This window comes from Haplochromis burtoni, unplaced genomic scaffold (genome assembly GCF_018398535.1).
Source record: "Haplochromis burtoni strain Fernald_Lab_line unplaced genomic scaffold, NCSU_Asbu1 Contig_321, whole genome shotgun sequence".
Lineage (NCBI taxonomy): Eukaryota > Metazoa > Chordata > Actinopteri > Cichliformes > Cichlidae > Haplochromis > Haplochromis burtoni.
Window position 1 is genome coordinate 595,672 of NW_024582682.1, and position 12,637 is coordinate 608,308.

General features: G+C 45.6%; 1 protein-coding gene across 12 annotated transcripts in view; it reads left to right on the plus strand.

Annotated features, from left to right (window-relative positions):
- The window catches only part of myt1lb (myelin transcription factor 1-like, b), a 107,102-nt gene that overhangs the window by 70,300 nt on the left and 24,165 nt on the right, over positions 1-12,637 (plus strand). For all 12 annotated transcript variants that reach the window (XM_042228396.1, XM_042228397.1, XM_014340017.2 and 9 more), the window contains 3 exons: positions 3,072-4,253; positions 9,533-9,667; positions 12,296-12,386. In XM_042228396.1, the coding sequence (XP_042084330.1) occupies positions 3,072-4,253; positions 9,533-9,667; positions 12,296-12,386 (1,408 nt within the window). The remainder of the gene's footprint in view (positions 1-3,071; positions 4,254-9,532; positions 9,668-12,295; positions 12,387-12,637) is intronic.

The window sequence follows — 12,637 nt, forward strand, 5'->3', positions numbered from 1 at the left end:
TGCTTCAAATTATACCGCGATATGGATTTTAGGCCATATCGCCCAACCCTAGCTGTGATGTCGTAGTGTTGGCCCGGTACAGGTGAAGCTCCAATGCAGACCTCTGCATTGGAGCTGTTATTCCTGTTATTACACAGCCTGTTATTCCTACAGTGATTAGTTATTTCTCTAATATGCTTTGTTAATGTCATTCATTCATTTGCACATTTTCCTTGCATATTATTTTCAGAGCCTTTACTGCAGCTGCTCTGAGACCAAATTATCTGTTGGTTTATTGATTTTTTTTTTCAGAGAGCTCCTTTTTTAAAAAAAATAAATAATATTAATTGCTTCTTCTAATTATGGATAAATGATCTAAATTGATGGAGTCGCCTTTTTTCAGTTATTCCCCATTGAAATTGTTTGACCTTCATCGTTAGGACAGAGGCTAAAAGGAACTAAATCATGTTAAATTACTCAAACGGGAGCCGGATTATTTTGGAAAACGATTATTTTCTCGTTTGAAAAGCTTCTGAGCTCCAGGTTCAGCTGAATGTTGCCTTTCATTTGGATAAAATACAAAAACAGCACCCCTGGTTTGGGACTGGGATTTGAGAAACTCCTGCCCCATATGTTATCTCGTCTCCCCCCCGCCTGGCGTGCCCAACACCAGATCTGGCAGGTTTCTCTCCAGCAGATTCAGCTTTGCACCCCCGCATCACGATTGGACCTGACAGTGCCTTCAAGTCCAATTAAGAGTGAAGCTCAGAGAGAGGAGTGTGTTAACCCTGCTTGGCGCACAGCTCTACCCACCCAACGTGTTGATGTGGCATCTCGGCAGCCATGTGAAAACATCTCTGCAGACTGGTGTTCATTAGAGCCCACAGCCAAGGTCTTATCCTTAACAATGAGACCGCGGACTGTTGCCACCGCCTCGTCAGCCTGTCAGCAGCCTCTCCCTCGCGCTCTGTGGCTACTGCCTGATTACCATGTATTTTTGATAAGTGCTTTGCATGCTGCCGTGTGCTGTTGTTGCCAAACCCTTCTTTATAATCATCATGATTTTTATTGGCGTGGAAGGACTTCCTGCATTTACGTCTGCAGAAGGAAAGCAGAAACCTCTTTCCGTCGCTGGGCAAATACGGGCGCTGTTCTGGAGCATCACCCAACACCACTACTCTGTTTCCCGTTTAATCTCTTTCACCCTTTTGTGCACCTTGATTGCTCTTCAGACTGTTTCCATGCAATCAAAAATGAAACCTCTGGTGCAGAATAAGAAGCCTTGCACTGTCAAAGGCCGGTCATTCGTGACTGCTCCCTCTTCTTGCTCCAAAGCGGCGATACTGTGCTGCTCTCGTTAGCTCGTAAGTGTGTTTGCGCAGGGAAAGCAGTGTATGTGTAGAAAGTCATGGTTACCTCTCACCTTTACTTGACGTCTAAAATCCAGAATGAACCAGTCACCATTTTGTGGCTGTGATTGCAGTCACCGGGTTTTAGGCTGTTGGTCTGAAACGAGGTGAGCAAAGACGTTTGGACATAAATCCATCAGCTAAAAACATCCAGCATCACGCGAAACGCAGGATCTCAGTGATGGAGATATCAACGTCATGCAATCATTGTAGAAGTTGTTTACAGCTGATTTCACGTAGTCTTCATAAAAACTGTTAGTAGGTTCTTCAAGTTGCACAGTTGATGCATAATGTTTTCCTTTTGACCCCCCAATGTATGAAAATGTAGATCTCATCCTTTGTAGCTCCTTGGAAAAAAAAAACTAAATTCATATCATTGTTTTGATTACAATTAAGTCTTTGAACCCAGCAGTAATTAATATTTCATCACTAATGAAACAGTCTGCATCACTAATTACATGCTTTTTCCATTATGTTATATTGTTTTCTATAATTATTGTTATTATTATTAATATTATTTTTTTGCCTTGCTCCTTTGCACCAAAAGTGATGAAATCTCTCATTAGATATGTGTCTGTGTGAGCCTGTGGGTTCATTTTCTCTGCAGGAATGTAAGTGGCAAATGTGACGCCAATGTGAGCGATGTGCTCTTGGCGGCTCGGGGCGGAAATGTGAAAGGAGAGATTGGAAGTGCTCCAGGAGTGAGTGCTTGAAATTACTGACAGAAGAGGTTCAGTAACCTTTCGCAGTCTGTCAGAATCAATTAGGCACTGAAAGGAATTCTAAAGATGTTGTTGATTGAATGAAAAAAGGAACTTTACAGGCGCGTGATGAATAGCTGCTGTTTGGGGTTTATGGTGGTGCACAGGGAACATTTTATCTCTTAGATTTTAGACTTTCCTGTGAGAAATGTTCACAGTAATGCAATGATTTTAGTTTCGCTTTCGGTTTTCACACTACAGACTGACAATTTATAGAATTATCAAGCGATATCATCACCCTGTTAATACTCTGAGGTCTAAGTCGTCACTGATGGAAACCCCCAAGCCGCCAACCGTAACCCTGTATGGGAAAAGGTTGTCATTTTTGAGCCAAATAACAAAGAAAATAATCATTATAACAGATACATATTTAAAAAAAAGTCTTCCCACCTGTGAAGGGCTAACTTTCACCAGGGAATCATTTGGAGTGAGAGTTGGACGGCTGAGTTAATGCTTAGTAAGCACAGTTTGAAAAAGTAGCCAACGCCACCTTTGAAACAAGGTGTCTTCTTCTAATAACGTTTCCATTTGGGCTAACAGATGAAAAAAACAGATAAAGGCATAGATGAAAACCTAACCTTAACCCTAAGCAGCTCACTGGTGATGTGGTGGGTGTTAAAGGATAACCAGAGGACCTGTAAATTAAGAGAGGTAGGGAAAGGGGTAACCTAGAACTTGTTTGATAGAGTCTCATTTAGCAGAGCATCTTTCTCTGGAATTTTCCCAAACCACTGCATTTAACTTCCTGTGCTGATTCACAATTCAGAACACAAGCTGCTGTTAAGACTCTCAAAGTAAATTATTAGGGGAAGCAAAGAGTTCCTTATCCAATTTAGATGGACCAAGCCCAGAAATCTGATTTAGCAGTAAAATAGAATGACGGAAATGAAATTACAAGACGCTTGTTCTTTCTTTCCAACAGAGGACGATCAGATGAGCAGCGGTGAGGGGGCCGAGGGCAATGGCAGTGGAGGCGGAGGCAGCAGCACTTCCAAATCCGGCCCGATGGCGGAGAAAGACGACAACAACAACGATGAGTACGAAAACTACGACGAACTTGTGGCCAAGTCGCTCCTGAACCTGGGCAAGATCGCAGAAGACGCTGCAAACCGTGCCATGACGGAGTCTGAGATGAACAGCAACTCCTCTAACAGTGCTGAGGATGAAGAGGAGGAGGAAGAGGAGGAAGAGGAGGAGGAAGAGGAGGAGGAGGATGAAGAGGAAGAGGAGGAGGAAGAAGAAGAGGAGGAGGAAGAGGAGGAAGAAGAAGAAGGGGATGAACCTCAGAGGGGCGATCTGAGTTTGGACGTCGACAGCGACGTGGTTCGGGAAACGGTGGACTCCCTCAAACTGCTGGCACAGGGTCACGGCGCCGTGCTGTCCGACAACTTGGACGGACAGGAGTTCGAGGACGGCACGGCCAACAACAGGGATGCGATTGACTGCACGAACAATGGGGTAAATGCGCACAATGGTGGTAATGGACAAATTAAGACCACCAGTAATGGACAAATAGAAAACAGCGATGAGGAGGTGTGTTTGAGCAGTCTGGAGTGTCTACGGAACCAGTGCTTCGACCTCGCTCGGAAACTTAGCGAAACAAAGTCCATCGACCGAAACGCACCGTCCCAGCAAAATCACTTCTCATGTGAGGATCCCAATCAACAGCCCCAGCATCACGGCTATGGGGACTTCCACAGCAGCCAGGACGACAGGCGAATGCTCGATAGGAACTATTCCGACATGGACAATCTCATGAAGCTCGAGGAGCAGCTGAGCCCACGCTCCAAGGCCTTCTCCAGTTGTGCACACGATGACCGGTACCACACTCACCACCGGGACTTCGATGAGGACACGGCCTCTGTGACCTCAGACCGATCAGAAGAAGTGTTTGACATGACAAAGGGGAATCTGTCCCTGCTGGAGAAGGCTATTGCACTAGAGTCCGAACGCGCCAAGGCAATGAGAGATAAAATGGCTGCCGAGGCTGCAAGAAGAGACGGGGTGAGGTATGGCCATGAAGATCACGGCCCGCGGCATGGCTACGGCGTTGAGCGTAAAGCCCGTCTTCCCGATGGTATGAAGAAGCCTTTCTACCATAAAGGTGAGCCATTCTCTCAAACACGGATGCACACCATACGACAACAGCAGCATTTAAGCTGGTTCAGTGTGGTTTCTGATTTCGTAAAAGAAATCCGAGCGTTTGAACAGTTTTCAGTATGAGCTGTTCGATCGGTAAGTTCCTCCACATTTTCACAGTGTAGCTCATTTTAGAGAATTAGGACAGTCAATCAGCTCGACCAGCTTGGTAAACAAAAAGTATCATGGAAATGGGAGAATCGCAGCATGTTCCACCAGGTCATCAGGAACCCAACCAAAGTTTGGATTGGCATTGGGCTTTGTGCAACACCTTAATGGAACATCTTTAGCTTCAGAAATTTTAGCATGTGGCTAAAATAAAACCCAACCTGAACCCTAACCCTGGACCGGTCCCCGGCGACGTGGCGGATGTTAAGACCTTAACAAGCTCAGGTAAAATGTTTTCCTGACAACTCTGTATTTTATCTATCCTGTGCTGGAGGCCAGGCAGCCCACATGCATTCTGGGAACCTCGCTGTAACCCCAGGACAAGCTTTTTCAGCCAATTTGGAAATTCGCATCTCGGTAGCAGCAGGAACGGCAGCAGCAGCTTATGTTGTTAAAATAGGCCAGCATGGAAACATCAGAGGGTAGGCTTGTCAGGCATAAGTAATGGCAATCTGCACGGCCTGTTAGGACTGAAAATCTCATCCCTGTGATGCAGCTTGGGGTAAAGCTGCCTATTTTTAAACCTGTGCAAACACTTGGGAGGAGAAACCACAAAATAGAGGCCTTCTGTCTGCAGAAAGGATTCATTCTGCAGGGAACTCTTTAAATTTGTTGAGAGTAGCTATGAGCTACCATTCAGATTGATACCGACAAATATCAAGCTAATCCTGCAGTACAAACACTGCAGAACACCCTCGGTTCTAATTGTTATGCTGTGTACTGCGCACAAAGTAAAGTCACAGAAAAATTACATTGGCATTCACGCAGCGGTCTGATTGCAAATTCCTTTGTTTAACTCTTAATTATTCTTCTTATCATATCCTTTACAACAACAATATACAGGCCTAACAAGGTTAAATTGCTCCCTCCCATAAGGAAGATATCAGATGAGAGCAACAAATAAGAGCATGCTAATTCACAGCAGGATGGTATCACACCTTAAATGCCACACATCTCACAGCAGGTTTATATTGCGACTTAAATGCCACACAAATGCTAATTTCAAGGGCCTTCTGTGGCCTCTGTGTCTGGCTAATGTTGGAATAATGAGAGGACGCAAGACGGCTGCGTCACGATAGCATCTTCCCTCAGGCGAGATAGTAGCAGACACTCGTTGACCAGGGTTCTTGTGCGTGATTTATAAAGTAGAGCATGGCGAGGAAGAGGGCGGGACGGGGAAGAGAGAAGCATGAGGTTGAGATGAAAATTGAACAGTATCAGAATGACCGATAACGAACGACGGGCCTACTGACTGCACATTAATTATCCAGAGATGGTATGGTAATGGGGGCCATTTGCTATGCAAAGCGCAGACCGTCCCCAGCCACAATCAATATCCACTGCTTTCTAATATGCCTTCCACTTGGCTGCCTCCACTCCCTGCAAGAGGAGTGGAGGCAGGCACGAGCATCATGTCTGTGTGCACGTGCGGTCAGGCGTATGGAAGTAGGGAATTTTTTCCAACATACAAACATTAACAGCCAATGTAATAAGAAGCCATTAAAAAGAAGCCTCGGTGTTATCAACGTGATATTACCCTGGTGCCAGACACGAGAGCCAGACATGACGGAGCAGTATGTGCCGCATTCATGGGCCTCTGTAATGTGACATAGATGGACGACGGCCACCGAGGATAACGAGGAGCTTTGTTCTGATGAATGAGAGACGAGATTTGGTTTGGTGACTCATTAGTAAATGAATGAGTAGGTGTGCCTTCATGTCCCCTCTTCATTTTGCCTTTTATGAACTCTTTCCACTTTACCACATCCACACATCCATCCATCCATCCATCCATCCATCCATCCATCCATCCATCCAACCATCCCTTCCTTTCATCCATCCAACCAGGCACCCATCCTTTTCAGCCATCCCTCCCTTCATCCATCCATCCATCCATCCATCGAACCATCCCTCCTTTCATCCATTCAACCAGGCACCCATCCTTTTCAGCCATCCCTCCCTCCCTCCATCCATCCATCCGTCCATCCATCCATCCATCCAGCCATCCCTTCCTCTCATCCATCCAACCAGGCACCCATCCTTTTCAGCTATCCCTCCCTCCATCCATCCCTCCATCCATCCATCCATCCATCCATCCAGATCTAGTTCCTGGGGTCTAGCTCCTATCTCAGGATCTCCTACTGGTTTGAAACCTCACCTCATGAGGCACAATGGGCCTCCAGTTATTACAGGCATAAAATCAATCTTGAGAAGAGCAAAAGTTCAGGGAATTCAGGTTTCTAAATATGTTTTTAGACTTAAACTTCAACCACTGAGCTTGCTAATGTGTGTTATTACCTACTGTTGCAGCCTGGAAGAGTTAGTCAGCCAGGTAAATGTTCAGACTCAGGAGTATTTACCTTCAGTGGTTCAGCTGATCTCCATCCACTTACAGGAGCCCGTTCACTGCACTCTCTGCACCAGCAGCATTATTTCTGAATCTCGCAGCTGCACCAGACAGTCGTTCCGACTTTGCCACACAGTTTGCTCCGTTAACCCCCAGCAGCTCCGGGTCTAACTTCTTTTCTGGTGTCAACCCAACATGCATTCGAGGCCTCTCGGGAGACAGACAGCTGCTGGTAGCACTGCTATTTTCCCACAATTTTCACAATCAGATGTCTATTCTTTATGGTGAATGGTAATTGGACTGGTATTTATATAGAGTTTTTCTGCTCTCAGTGAGCACTCAAAGTGCTTTTACGCTGCAAGCCACATGGATGCATCGGAAGCAATTTGGGGTTCTGTATCTGGACACTTTGGTGTCAGGATCGAGATGAATCAGTCGACCTTCCGATTACTGGAAGGCCTTTTCTACCTCTTGAGCCACAGCCGCCCCCCAAATTATATAACCGTGTATAAAATATTCTTTTACAGCCATAACTCCGAGTCCTGGTCTCCATTTGAGGCTGAGGCCTGACACTTTTCAGTCAAAGCTCATTTCTATAGATTGTATCCTTTATTTTATTCTTCCGGTCATTACCCACATCTGCTGGTGATGGGTGAGGATAGGAATGTAGACTGGCCAATGAATCGGAAGCTCACCTTCACGCTCGGCTCTCTCCTCACCACAACAGTGTAGCAGTCCTCCCCCACTCATATACAGAACCCCAACCTTCTCTTACTCTGCAACTCAGGGCTTTATTTTGGTTCATCGCTCCGTGTTTTAGTCGGAGCTTCTGAGTTACACGGGCCTTTGAAACTTTAATCAGTGGTCTCTCTTTCTGTGCTGTGAGATAATTACCCTTCCACTGCCTACTCTTCTAAAACACGCTCCTGATAAAGGTTTCTGTCAATCCAACGACTCCAAATTCATTCTGCAATCTGACACGGCTCCAAAACTCTGCCATGAAAATGCACAAACCTGTTTTCACTTTCGAATATCGCATATTTACTGCACTTCAGCTTGACTTTGCACACGGGGGTCAGAGGATTTTAAAGCTGGATGGTTGCATTTCCAGAAACAATGCCAGTTGGCACAACTTGGCATCGCTGCTTTTTGGTGGTAATCTGAGTTTGAAGGAAACAAGAGATCCAGGTTTTGGAAAGGGAAACACAATCTTCTCTGCTGTGTGTGTTTGAGGACACGTGCGTGCACCCAGCAAACTGTCACGTGCAGCTGTGAGCTGGTTTTAATGAAGAAAAGCATGATGCAGCTTTAAAGGAGCCTAAGTTCTTTCTGTTGAAGGTCAAACATGTAAAAGTTCTAATATTTCACAATTCCTTCAGATTTAAACAAACAGTAAACAAACTCAATCAGAATCTCTGCTTCTTCATACAAACACAGCCTGGAAATTCAGAAAGTGTCTGTCAGTTTCACTTTATCATTATAAATGAATATTCATACATATAAAATTCAGCTTCAAATGTACATTCATTCATGTTTACATAATTGTGGTGAATATTCACAGAGAGCTTGTGATAAATAAATTTTAGTGGTCCTGGTCCATGGCCGTCCCTGCATCCCTGCACCAAAGGCCAAATGGTCTCTCCCAAAAGGGGAGAGGGAGAACAACATCACAAATGTTTGATGAACAGAAACTTTTCCTTTCAGAAAAAGTTCGTTTGGATTTGGTGCATGCTGTCATACTTCATCTGACCACAACGTATAATATGTGTGAAGGTATTCAGCTGATATGAGCCTCGTATATGAGAACATGCAAACAAAATCTCTGTTGCTGACCTGTAAAACTGTTTCTATGGTCGGTCAGCGATCACACATCCAAAATTTCAGCCTCCATCCATCTGCGTTAACCTGAGAGTCCATACTCACAGACACTTACCCTGAAATATTTGAAGGTCTGAACTGTCTGTGGTTAGCTTACAAAGAACGTCTGAAACGCGGTGAACGTGATGTCGTGCGACTCCATATAAATAGTCCTTTACTTTGGATTTTAAGATTTAAACTTTAAGCTGTATTGTTTAACTTCATAATCACCTCATTCAACCATCAGGGTCAGACAGCTGGCCGATGGGTAAAGGTGAATAAAGGTGATAAGGTGCCATTTATCCCAAAGTTAGTGAAGAATACACGATGTGAAACCAAAAAACAGATGTGTTAGCATGAAGTTGTTCTGACCTCATTTCATGACATCAGAAAAAACACGTGCAATCGTAAAAGTACTGTTAACGTTACTAAATCGCAACACGAGGCAGAAGCTGCTCTTCATCTCCGAATAGTGTCATTCGTTTCTTTGCTGTTAATTTAATGTCACTGTTTCCATGGAAGCAGTGAACAGGGATGTCCTCAGTAGAGGTTTCATCAATGGCAGGAGACGGGGCAGGCCGACACATGTAGAACCTAAATACCATTTTTTCTATTCTTGGCTCAATATGAGGACACAAAGATGTAATAGAAGCCCCACCCATCTGCCCTTTATAGGGGCAGCCAATCAGAAGAAAGCCGTGTTAAAGAGGGAGGAGCTAAAATAGCTTGTTTCAAACAGAGGATGAACCACAGGGGGATTATTTTGAAGCGTGAATCATGCAAAGCAGCCCTGCTGGAGTCCAGAGAGGAGTTGTAACGTACAGTCAGCTGCCGCTTGGGTGCTAATAACCTCTACATCTTTCCCCTCACAGACGCTTCACGTGTGGACAAGAAGGAGAGCCGGTGTCCGACGCCGGGCTGCGACGGCACGGGTCACGTGACGGGCCTGTACCCGCACCACCGGAGCCTTTCGGGCTGCCCGCACAAAGACCGGGTGCCACCTGAAAGTAAGTGCTCAGCAGCAATGTTGTTGCTCAGGCATGCTCGTGCGTGCGGTGCTGTGAGTGTCTGATGCCTCGGGGATTACACGGGTCACGGCAGCACTTCTTTTGTGACCTTTTGCACGGGGCCGTGGGTTTGCTTGCCGATTGCCTGCCTAATGTGCCGTGGTGATGAGGTGGAAATGAGGCTGTGATAATGCACTAATCGCTGCAATGCAGCGACTGGAGTCAGCTGCATTGACTGACAGCGATCGAGATGTGGGTTGCATGCTTCATCAGTGTATATGTGGCTGAAAGAAAAGGTCTTTCCTTTATTTGTGTACCTTTTTAATTATTTTTTGAGTCCTTCAGTTTTCTCTAAAGTCTGAAAAGCTCACAGACCTTGGTGCGCGCTGCAGCCGTCCACGCCACAAACCCTCTTCATTTATTTGTATTCCTTGCTCAATTAAGTTTCACTGGATAGAAAGGCAGTGTCATATCTCCGAGCCACAGATCAAGTGAAGTGGCAATAAACATTAGCCTTGAATGAATAGTGACGTTTCCCTTTAGAGAACTCACCCCGGCTATTTAGTCTCATTCACCTTGTGCAAACTTCTCAATAAAAGCCCCCTTTACACGTTTCATTAAACGCAGCATGAAAATCAAGTTATGATCCGCTGTGACCCGGACTGCAATCAAAATAAAAGAGGAGAAATTAGTTACCATTAAGGGCAGGCTTGTAAAGACCAGCACAGTGTCACAGATGTCTCTTGTTCCGTGGAGTGCCGCCCGCACAAGGTCTCCAACCTGAGATGTAATCATCTCCCAGAAATGTGAAGTCGCTCAGGGCAGCTGACCTTGAGTGGGATCAAGAGCCCCAAAATGGAATTTGGAAAGGTCTTGAATTGATTGTCACTGGAGATGTGGGGATATGATATCCGTGTTCCTCCTCCTCCTTCTTTCTCACGTCCGGCTAACTTTTGGAGAAGACGATACCACGGATGATTCAGGCGTTCGGGGAGCCGTCCCACTTCCTGTTTTTGTACCGAAACTGGCCGCGCATCAGCCAGGAATGCAGCAGGTGGCGCTCATGAGTGCTTTCACCTGCTTCGAGACAAAACCATGAGATTGTATTTAATTTGCCATCAATCCTGAAATGAAACAGGATGCAACAAACAGCTCGGGCTCGAGCTAAGTGTCTTTTTGCGCAGCACCTGCTGTCCAGAATGTTGGAGAAGCCTGATTTTGGTGTGCTGGTTACAAATATACCCAGTACGGGTGTGAAACAAGCTTTAGGGCGTTAGGGCGTGCTACCTGTGTGCCCGTGCACCTGAGCAAACAGATGTCATTCCATCAGGACCGTTGCTGTGCAGAGACGTTATCAGGAGCTTTCAGTGTTATCGGTCGTGTCATGGCTGACGTATAAGCGGCCGTGCACAGAGACTCCTGTAAAGACAAATACATGCCACACATGTGACTGCCTGCAGGGCGGATTCAGCGGCGGGCGAGCCTCTCCCCCCTGTTAACACATTTGCTGTACTGAATGGACGATGTATTATTAATGCAGTGGCTTCATTTAATTGGGAAATCACACAGTGCAGCCACACTCTTCCTTTCCTTGTGAAAAATGACGATTAAATTAGATCTCAAATTCATTAATTCCCGTTGCTGCTTGCCCATTGTAGCTCCGTTCTTGTGGAATATTAAAATATTTCATCAGGGAGTCGTGTTTTGGTCTTTAAAGTGATTTACCTTTGGTGCACGCGATGCTAGCGCAGCCACATCCTGCTGCGGTTAATATCTGCGCTCACCGATTCTGCCTTTAATTCCTCGGCATTGTGCGTGCGTCCTCGCAGAGGGCAGGAAAAACCTGGGAAATGCATAATGTATTGGCTTTTGGCGAGCTGAGGCGGCAGGCTTTGTCCAATTACCTGCACCAAACACCAATTAGTATGTAAGGGAAGGAGGATGATGAGGGGTTAAAGTTTAAGGGGGTGATAATGATGAAGCTGGTGCCGATGGGGTTTGGCCCCGCACGTCAGCGGTGTCATGCCGACCCCTTCCTCGCGCCCCCGCTCGCGGTGCTCTGGCGCTCCTCTTGGACATCCATAGATCATTAATCTAAATGGCCGGTTGCCGAGGGGATGCGAGGCAGTTATGGACTGTTTTAATGGTAAACGGTATTGAAGACTGCACTCTTACTCTAACGACGAGCACGTGATAACAGAGCGCACTCCATCACGGCGCTGCGCCCCTCTGTCTGCTTCTTCATTGATTTTAAGGCGGCATGTGTTGTTGTGCATGATTACTGACTGTTGGTCGCTCTGCTCTTTGCATGTCCAGAAATTTCCCTCCATTTCTTGCTGGCTTTGTCCTGCTAAACTCAAATGACATCTTTTTATTCATGACTGCCCCGTTCCATGAATACTAATTTGAAAGAGCTGGATAAGTGGAAGCAATATGGTGGGAAACCTCGCCTGCCCTTTCAAACTAGTGTTCATTAAAATGAAGAAGAGGTCATTTGGGTTCACTCAGGCTCATTTCTTAATGATGTTTATAATGCCAAGCTCCTCACACTCTAATAGAGCTCATGGCTGATTGTAAGGGGCTCCTAACCTTCCCTGTCTTTCACTCCTATCTCCTGTCTGTGCGAAGTTGTGGCAATGTATGAGAATGTTCTTAAGTGTCCTACGCCTGGCTGCACGGGACGCGGCCATGTCAATAGCAACAGAAACTCCCACCGAAGGTAAGAGCTCAGCCCGGACCCAGCGCCTGCACCCCTCCTTATTTCGGTTATGTTACTGTTGGACTTGCTTCATGTTTTTTACTATGGGACGTATTTTGTTTTTGTTTTTGTTTTTTTTACTGTGGGACTTATCTTGGTTATTTTACTTTGGGACTTATTTCGGTTATTTTGCTGTGGGACTTATTTCGGTTATTTTACTGTGGGACTTATTTTAGTTATGTTACTGTGGGACTTAATTCATGTTTTTTTTT